The sequence below is a fragment of the Oncorhynchus masou genome, unplaced genomic scaffold, assembly GCF_036934945.1.
Source record: "Oncorhynchus masou masou isolate Uvic2021 unplaced genomic scaffold, UVic_Omas_1.1 unplaced_scaffold_9416, whole genome shotgun sequence".
NCBI lineage: Eukaryota > Metazoa > Chordata > Actinopteri > Salmoniformes > Salmonidae > Oncorhynchus > Oncorhynchus masou.
Window position 1 is genome coordinate 1 of NW_027015908.1, and position 10,770 is coordinate 10,770.

General features: G+C 48.0%; 1 protein-coding gene across 1 annotated transcript; it reads left to right on the forward strand.

Moving 5' to 3' along the window:
• Positions 1-268: 268 nt before the first annotated feature.
• Positions 269-2,499, forward strand: LOC135538330 (ubiquitin carboxyl-terminal hydrolase 32-like; the record flags this gene model as incomplete). Its single annotated transcript, XM_064964258.1, has 3 exons — positions 269-735; positions 1,194-1,286; positions 1,415-2,499. Coding segments are annotated over 3 exons (734 nt in total), but the record flags the coding sequence as incomplete, so codon positions are not given.
• Positions 2,500-10,770: the final 8,271 nt, after the last annotated feature.

Genomic DNA, 10,770 nt, shown 5'->3' on the forward strand with positions numbered 1-10,770 from the left:
CGTGACCTCTGCCTCTCTTTCTCTCTGTCTCTCTGTCTCTCTCTCTCTCTCTGTCTCTCTCTCTGTCTCTCTCTGTGTCTCTCTCTGTCTCTCTCTGTGTCTCTCTCTCTCTCTCTCTCTCTCTGTGTGTCTCTCTCTCTGTGTCTCTCTCTCTCTCTCTGTGTCTCTCTCTCTCTGTGTCTTTCTCTGTGTGTCTCTCTCTCTCTCTGTCTCTCTGTGTGTCTCTCTGTCTCTCTCTCTCTGTCTCTGTCTCTCTCTGTCTCCACAGCCTCTCCAGCTTCAGGCAGGAAGTCAGCCCCTCCCTCTTCCATCAGTTGTACCAGCAGCCCCTGCAGCAGCCCCAAGACAGGAGGAGGGTCAGGGAGCACAGGCCACAGACAGACCCGCCTCAGGCTCCCCCAGCTGGCCAGCCGCCACCGCCTCTCCAACAGCAAGGAGAACCTGGAAGGTAGTACCAGGGAGGGGGGCAGCGACTCCGACACCGAGCCCAGGGAGGGAAGATCGCAGGCGGACACGGAGGGTGGGCTCGTGGGAGTGAGGAGCGAGCCGGAGATGTCCACCACAGACGCGTTTAGCAGCCTCAGTGACGTCATCGTGATGAACGGGGACAGCGGTGGGCTACAATGCACGGAGGCCAGTACGGCGCCCAGCACGAACCTGGAGACACCCACCACCACCCTTCTGCACCAAAGAGACAACAGCCTGGAGAACATCTACAACTTATATGCAATTTCAGTGAGTACTTCCAAAACTTCTTGGAGGTTAGCCTCCTAACCTATACCTCGGGAAGTTTGGAATTAGTTTTATTCATATATATATATTAGTTTATAGTTTGTTTAATATATGTATAGTTAAATATAGTTAGATATTTTGGGTTCCGAATGGCTCTCGAAGGTTGGTGTAGATTTGAAAGCATCTGTACCAAATTTGCACCCTATTCCCTATATAGTACACTACTTTTGACCAGGGCTGGCACCCTATTCCCTATATAGTACACTACTTTTGACCAGGGCTGGCACCCTATTCCCTATATAGTACACTACTTTTGACCAGGGCTGGCACCCTATTCCCTATATAGTACACTACTTTTGACCAGGGCTGGCACCCTATTCCCTATATCATATACTACTTTTGCACATGGCCCATATTGTGTTATTAAAGTGGTGGTTAGGTGGTTCTCTCTCTCTCCTCAGTGCCATTCAGGTATCATGGGAGGAGGACATTATGTGACCTATGCCAAAAACCCCAACAACAAATGGTACTGTTACAACGACAGCAGCTGTAAGGTAAGAACACACACACACACACACTCATCCTCTACTGATAGTCAGTATAATCTAGCAAACCAATTAGTCACTTTAAAGACTAGACTATCTCTTTTCAAGTGCGTACTTGTTGGCTGTATCCTCCCTAGGAAGTGCACTCAGAGGAGATGGACACGGACTCTGCCTACATACTGTTCTATGAGCAGAAGGGAGTGGACTACTCTCAGTTCCTGCCAAAGACTGACGGCAAGAAGATGGCCGACACCACTAGCATGGACGAGGACTTTGAGTCTGACTACAAGAAGTACTGTGTCCTGCAGTGATCAGGATAACACCCTCGACCCACCCACCTACCCCTCTGAACCGACCCACCTACCCCTCAACACTCTGCCTGGACTCTGAACCGACCCACCTACCCCTCAACACTCTGCCTGGACTCTGAACCGACCCACCTACCCCTCTGAACCTACCCCTCAACACTCTGCCTGTGACTCTGAACCGACCCACCTACCCCTCAACACTCAGCCTGTGACTCTGAACCGACCCACCTACCCCTCAACACTCTGCCTGTGACTCTGAACCGACCCACCTACCCCTCAACACTCTGCCTGTGACTCTGAACCCACCCACCTACCCCTCAACACTCTGTCTGTGACTCTGAACCGACCCACCTACCCCTCTGAACCGACCCACCTACCCCTCAACACTCTGCCTGTGACTCTGAACCGACCCACCTACCCCTCAACACTCTGTCTGTGACTCTGAACCGACCCACCTACCCCTCAACACTCTGCCTGGACTCTGAACCGACCCACCTACCCCTCAACACTCTGCCTGTGACTCTGAACCGACCCACCTACCCCTCAACACTCTGCCTGGACTCTGAACCGACCCACCTACCCCTCAACACTCTGCCTGTGACTCTGAACCGACCCACCTACCCCTCAACACTCTGCCTGTGACTCTGAACCGACCCACCTACCCCTCAACACTCTGCCTGGACTCTGAACCGACCCACCTACCCCTCTGAACCGACCCACCTACCCCTCAACACTCTGCCTGTGACTCTGAACCGACCCACCTACCCCTCAACACTCTGCCTGTGACTCTGAACCGACCCACCTACCCCTCAACACTCTGCCTGGACTCTGAACCGACCCACCTACCCCTCAACACTCTGCCTGTGACTCTGAACCGACCCACCTACCCCTCAACACTCTGCCTGTGACTCTGAACCGACCCACCTACCCCCTCTGAACCGACCCACCTACCCCTCAACACTCTGCCTGTGACTCTGAACCGACCCACCTACCCCTCAACACTCTGCCTGGACTCTGAACCGACCCACCTACCCCTCTGAACCGACCCACCTACCCCTCAACACTCTGCCTGTGACTCTGAACCGACCCACCTACCCCTCAACACTCTGCCTGTGACTCTGAACCGACCCACCTACCCCTCAACACTCTGCCTGTGACTCTGAACCGACCCACCTACCCCTCTGAACCGACCCACCCACCCCTCAACACTCTGCCTGTGACTCTGAACCGACCCACCTACCCCTCAACACTCTGCCTGTGACTCTGAACCGACCCACCTACCCCTCAACACTCTGCCTGTGACTCTGAACCGACCCACCTACCCCTCTGAACCGACCCACCTACCCCTCAACACTCTGCCTGTGACTCTGAACCGACCCACCTACCCCTCTGAACCGACCCACCTACCCCTCAACACTCTGCCTGTGACTCTGAACCGACCCACCTACCCCTCTGAACCGACCCACCTACCCCTCAACACTCTGCCTGGACTCTGAACCGACCCACCTACCCCTCAACACTCTGCCTATGACTCTGAACCGACCCACCTACCCCTCTGAACCGACCCACCTACCCCTCAACACTCTGTCTGTGACTCTGAACCGACCCACCTACCCCTCAACACTCTGCCTGTGACTCTGAACCGACCCACCTACCCCTCAACACTCTGCCTGTGACTCTGAACCGACCCACCTACCCCTCAACACTCTGCCTATGACTCTGAACCGACCCACCTACCCCTCAACACTCTGCCTATGACTCTGAACCGACCCACCTACCCCTCAACACTCTGCCTGTGACTCTGAACCGACCCACCTACCCCTCAACACTCTGTCTGTGACTCTGAACCGACCCACCTACCCCTCTGAACCGAACCGACCCACCTACCCCTCAACACTCTGCCTGTGACTCTGAACCGACCCACCTACCCCTCAACACTCTGCCTGTGACTCTGAACCGACCCTACCCTTCTGAACCGACCCACTCAACCGTACTCGTATGGAAAGGAAATTACACAGCGCTTCATCTTCAGCCAGTCACTGGTCGCCAAGAAGCTCAAAATGGTCATCACAAACTGAACCACTTGTTTTCGAATATCGGTGGATACCCGCTTTGTTGTTTTGAAGAAGCTAGAGACAAGGTTGGCGAGGGAACAACATTCCCCCCCCCCCTCCCCGTTTTATGTGTTGGATTGCCATCACATAAACTGGAGATTGCTTTCCTGTTGTGCATTTCCTTCCCTGCAGCCATCAAAATATGTTTCACGCACCTACATAATGTCTGGCTCCATACAGTAACGGCAGGATAAAGATGACTGTGTTGTTTTTATTGGTAAGGGTTCTATATTCCTTCTTCCAGCGATACTGTTTCAGTACAAAAACAACTCTACTGTCGCTTGCATTTCATTGGCCAATTGGAACAGTAAAAATTAACCTCACACACTTCCTCTTTTGATGTCCACACACACACACACACACACACACACACACACGTGTGAGCACGTACTTCCCAAAAATTATCAAGCAACTGCCAAAACAAAAATGTGCAATTGCTGATCAATATACCCATAACAATTGAATGAGTTTAGGGTGTTCATTGTAAGTCGTTTTAACTCACAAGCTTGAGTTATGTTCTGGACAGGTGCCATAGAGGATGTTTCAAAGATTATTATATATATATATATATATAATTTTTGTTTTGTTTTCTCTTTCTCCAAATACTTATTTTATAGAGATGTATATTTATTGTATTTTTTTAATGCACAATTTGGTTCATTTAAAGGTTGTTGTCTTCTCCACTGTTTGTTGTAGGGAGCTTGTCTGATACTGTAAATGAATAGTACGTCAAAATGGCACCCTATTACCTAGTGCACTACTTGTGACCTGGGCCCATAGGGAATAAGTGCCATTTGGGATGCAAGCTAGGACTGCCTGTCAAATTACCATGTTGTATCTCGTCCTCACGGCTCCACTCTCTCAACAATACCATGTTGTATCTCGTCCTCAACAATACCATGTTGCTCCACTCCACTCTCTCAACAATACCATGTTGTATCTCATCCTCACGGCTCCACTCTCTCAACAATACCATGTTGTATCTCGTCCTCACGGCTCCACTCTCTCAACAATACCATGTTGTATCTCGTCCTCACAGCTCCACTCTCTCAACAATACCATGTTGTATCTAGTCCTCACAGCTCCACTCTCTCAACAATACCATGTTGTATCTCGTCCTCACATCTCCACTCTCTCAACAATACCATGTTGTATCTCGTCCTCACAGCTCCACTCTCTCAACAATACCATGTTGTATCTCGTCCTCACGGCTCCACTCTCTCAACAATACCATGTTGTATCTCGTCCTCACGGCTCCACTCTCTCAACAATACCATGTTGTATCTAGTCCTCACGGCTCCACTCTCTCAACAATACCATGTTGTATCTAGTCCTCACGGCTCCACTCTCTCAACAATACCATGTTGTATCTTTTCCTCACAGCTCCACTCTCTCAACAACAATACCATGTTGTATCTAGTCCTCACAGCTCCACTCTCTCAACAATACCATGTTGTATCTAGTCCTCACAGCTCCACTCTCTCAACAATACCATGTTGTATCTAGTCCTCACGGCTCCACTCTCTCAACTCCACTTTTCTCACAGCTCCATCAATACCATGTTGTATCTCGTCCTCACAGCTCCACTCTCTCATCAATACCATGTTGTATCTCATCCTCACGGCTCCACTCTCTCAACAATACCATGTTGTATCTCGTCCTCACAGCTCCACTCTCTCACCTCCACAATACCATGTTGTATCTCACGGCTCCACTCTCTCAACAATACCATGTTGTATCTCTCTCACGGCTCCACTCTCTCAACAATACCATGTTGTATCTCGTCCTCACGGCTCCACTCTCTCAACAATACCATGTTGTATCTCGTCCTCACGGCTCCACTCTCTCAACAATACCATGTTGTATCTAGTCCTCAACACCATGTTGTACCTCACACCTCCACTCCAACAATACCATGTTGTATCTAGTCCTCACACTTCCACTCTCTCAACAATACCATGTTGTATCTAGTCCTCACATCTCCACTCTCTCAACATTACCATGTTGTATCTCGTCCTCACAGCTCCACTCTCTCAACAATACCATGTTGTATCTAGTCCTCATCTCCACTCTCTCAACAATACCATGTTGTATCTCGTCCTCACGGCTCCACTCTCTCAACAATACCATGTTGTATCTAGTCCTACCACTAGTCCTCACAGCTCCACTCTCTCAACAATACCATGTTGTATCTCACAGTCCAATACCATGTTGTACGTCCTCACAGCTCCACTCTCTCAACAATACCATGTTGTATCTAGTCCTCACAGCTCCCTCTCTCAACAATACCATGTTGTATCTCACAGCTCCACTCTCTAAACAATACCACAGCTCCACTCTCTCAACAATACCATGTTGTATCTCACAGTCCACTCTCTCAATACCATGTTGTATCTCGCTCACAGCTCCTCTCTCAACAATACCATGTTGTATCTCGTCCTCACGGCTCCACTCTCTCAACAATACCATGTTGTATCTTTTCCTCCAGCTCCACTCTCTCAACAATACCATGTTGTATCTCGTCCTCACAGCTCCACTCTCTCATCAATACCATGTTGTATCTCGTCCTCACGGCTCCACTCTCAACAATACCATGTTGTATCTAGTCCTCACACCTCCACTCTCAACAATACCATGTTGTATCTAGTCCTCACACCTCCACTCTCTCAACAATACCATGTTGTATCCGTCCTCACGGCTCCACTCTCTCAACAATACCATGTTGTATCTCGTCCTCAGCTCCACTCTCTCAACAATACCATGTTGTATCCGTCCTCACGGCTCCACTCTCTCAACAATACCATGTTGTATCTCGTCCTCACAGCTCCACTCTCTCAACAATACCATGTTGTATCTCGTCCTCACAGCTCCACTCCTCAACAATACCATGTTGTATCTCGTCCTCACACCTCCACTCTCTCAACAATACCATGTTGTATCTAGTCCTCACACCTCACTCTCTCAACAATACCATGTTGTATCTAGTCCTCACATCTCCACTCTCAACATTACCATGTTGTATCTCGTCCTCACAGCTCCACTCTCAACAATACCATGTTGTATCTAGTCCTCACGGCTCCACTCTCTCAACAATACCATGTTGTATCTAGTCCTCACAGCTCCACTCTCTCAACAATACCATGTTGTATCTAGTCCTCACAGCTCCACTCTCTCAACAATACCATGTTGTATCTAGTCCTCACAGCTCCACTCTCTCAACAATACCATGTTGTATCTCGTCCTCACAGCTCCACTCTCTCAACAATACCATGTTGTATCTCTAGTCCTCACAGCTCCACTCTCTCAACAATACCATGTTGTATCTAGTCCTCACAGCCCACTCTCTCAACAATACCATGTTGTATCTCCAGTATCTCCCACTCTCTCCACTTTCTCAACAATACCATGTTGTATCTAGTCCTCACAGCTCCACTCTCTCAACAATACCATGTTGTATCTAGTCCTCACAGCTCCACTCTCTCAACAATACCATGTTGTATCTAGTCCTCACAGCTCCACTCTCTCAACAATACCATGTTGTACCTATCTCGTCCAATCACGTCCACACAGCTCCACTCTCTCAACAATACCATGTTGTATCTAGTCCTCACAGCTCCACTCTCTCAACAATACCATGTTGTATCTCGTCCTCACAGCTCCACTCTCTCAACAATACCATGTTGTATCTCGTCCTCACAGCTCCACTCTCTCAACAATACCATGTTGTATCTAGTCCTCACAGCTCCACTCTCTCAACAATACCATGTTGTATCTCATCCTCACACCTCCACTCTCTCAACAATACCATGTTGTATCTAGTCCTCACGGTCAACAATACCATGTTGTATCTGTCAACAATCAAGTTGTATCCGTCTCACGGCTCCACTCTCTCAACAATACCATGTTGTATCTCGTCCTCACGGCTCCACTCTCTCAACAATACCATGTTGTATCTCGTCCTCACAGCTCCACTCTCTCAACAATACCATGTTGTATCTCACGGCTCCACTCTCTCCTCATGTTGTACACGGCTCCACTCTCTCAACAATACCATGTTGTATCTCGTCCTCACACCTCCACTCTCTCAACAATACCATGTTGTATCTAGTCCTCACACTTCCACTTTCTCAACAATACCATGTTGTATCTAGTCCTCACATCTCCACTCTCTCAACATTACCATGTTGTATCTCTCGTCCTCACAGCTCCACTCTCTCAACAATACCATGTTGTATCTAGTCCTCACGGCTCCACTCTCTCAACAATACCATGTTGTATCTCGTCCCTCACAGCTCCACTCTCTCAACAATACCATGTTGTATCTAGTCCTCACGGCTCCACTCTCTCAACAATACCATGTTGTATCTAGTCCTCACGGCTCCACTCTCTCAACAATACCATGTTGTATCTCGTCCTCACAGCTCCAACAATACCATGTTGTATCTAACAGCTCCACTCTCTCAACAACCATGTTGTATCTCGTCCTCACAGCTCCACTCTCTCAACAATACCATGTTGTATCTCGTCCTCACGGTCCATCAACAATACCATGTTGTCCTCACAGCTCCACTCTCTCAACAATACCATGTTGTATCTCACAGCTCCACTCTCTCATCAATACCATGTTGTACAGCTCCACTCTCTCAACAATACCATGTTGTATCTAGTCCTCACAGCTCCACTCTCTCAACAATACCATGTTGTATCTAGTCCTCACACCTCCACTCTCTCAACAATACCACACGGCTCCACTCTCTCAACAATACCATGTTGTATCTCAGCTCCACTCTCTCAACAATACCATGTTGTATTCCGTCCCCACGGCTCCACTCTCTCAACAATACCATGTTGTATCTCACAGCTCCACTCTCTCAACAATACCATGTTGTATCTCGTCCTCCACTCTGGCTCAACAATACCATGTTGTATCTAGTCCTCCTCCACAACAATCATGTTGTATCATCTCACACTTTCTCAACAATACCATGTTGTATCTAGTCCTCAACATTACCATGTTGTATCTCGTCCTCCACTCTCTCAACAATACCATGTTGTATCTTAGTCCTCACGGCTCCACTCTCTCAACAATATCATGTTGTATCTCGTCCTCACAGCTCCACTCTCTCAACAATACCATGTTGTATCTAGTCCTCACAGCTCCACTCTCTCAACAATACCATGTTGTATCTAGTCCTCACAGCTCCACTCTCTCAACAATACCATGTTCACAGCTCCACTCTCAACAATACCATGTTGTATCTCGTCCTCACAGCTCCACTCTCTCAACAATACCATGTTGTATCTAGTCCTCACAGCTCCACTCTCTCAACAATACCATGTTGTATCTAGTCCTAAACAATCACATCTCCACTCAATTTCTCAACAATACCATGTTGTATCTCGCTCCACTCTCTCAACAATACCCTAGTCCACAGCTCCACTCTCTCAACAATACCATGTTGTATCTAGTCCTCACGGCTCCACTCTCTCAACAATACCATGTATCTAGTATCTCAATACCATGTTGTATCTAGTCCTCACGGCTCCACTCTCTCAACAATACCATGTTGTATCTAGTCCTCACGGCTCCACTCTCCTTTCAACAATATCATGTTGTATCTATGTTGTATCTAGTCTCACACTCCACTCTCTCAACAATACCATGTTGTATCTAGTCCACACAGCTCCACTCTCTCAACAATACCATGTTGTACCTAGTCCTCACAGCTCCACTCTCTCAACAATACCATGTTGTATCTCGTCCTCACAGCTCCACTCTCTCAACAATCACGTATCTAGTCCTCACATCTCCACTTCTCAACAATACCATGTTGTATCTCGTCCTCACAGCTCCACTCTCTCAACAATACCATGTTGTATCTATCTCAGTCTCTCAACAATACGTTGCTCCACTCTCTCAACAATACCATGTTGTATCTCGTCCTCACAGCTCCACTCTCTCAACAATACCATGTTGTATCTCGTCCTCACAGCTCCACTCTCTCAACAATACCATGTTGTATCTAGTCCTCACAGCTCCACTCTCTCAACAATACCATGTTGTATCTTACGGTCCTCAACAATACCATGTTGTATCACGGCTCCACTCTCTCAACATTACCATGTTGTATCTAGTCCTCACGGCTCCACTCTCTCAACAATACCATGTTGTATCTAGTCCTCCACTCTCTCAACAATACCATGTTGTATCTAGTCCTCACGGCTCCACTCTCTCAACAATACCATGGTGTATCTCGTCCTCACAGCGCCACTCTCTCAACAATACCATGTTGGTCCTCACATCTCCACTCTCTCAACAATACCATGTTGTATCTAGTCCTCACGGCTCCACTCTCTCAACAATACCATGTTGTATCTAGTCCTCACGGCTCCACTCTCTCAACAATACCATGTTGTATCTCGTCCTCACAGCTCCACTCTCTCAACAATACCATGCTGTATCATGTTGTATCTCGTCCTCACAGCTCCACTCTCTCAACAATACCATGTTGTATCCTCACAGCCCACTCTCTCAACAATACCATGTTGTATCTAGTCACAGCTCCACTCTCTCAACAATACCATGTTGTATCTCGTCCTCACGGCTCCACTCTCTCAACAATACCATGTTGTCCCTACCTGCCCACTCTCTCAACAATACCATGTTGTATCTAGTCCTCACGGCTCCACTCTCTCAACAATACCATGTTGTATCTAGTCCTCACGGCTCCACTCTCTCATCAATACCATGTTGTATCTCTCACAGCTCCACTCTCTCAACAATACCACGGCTCCACTCTCTCAACAATACCATGTTGTATCTAGTCCTCACAGCTCCACTCTCTCAACAATACCATGTTGTATCGTAGTCCAATACCATGTTGTATCTAGTCCTCACGGCCCACTCTCTCAACAATACCATGTTGTATCTCGTCCTCACGGCTCCACTCTCTCAACAATACCATGTTGTATCTCACGGCTCCACTTCAACAATACCATGTTGTATCTAGGCTCCACTCTCTCAACAATACCATGTTGTATCCCGTCCTCACGGCTCCACTCTCTCAACAA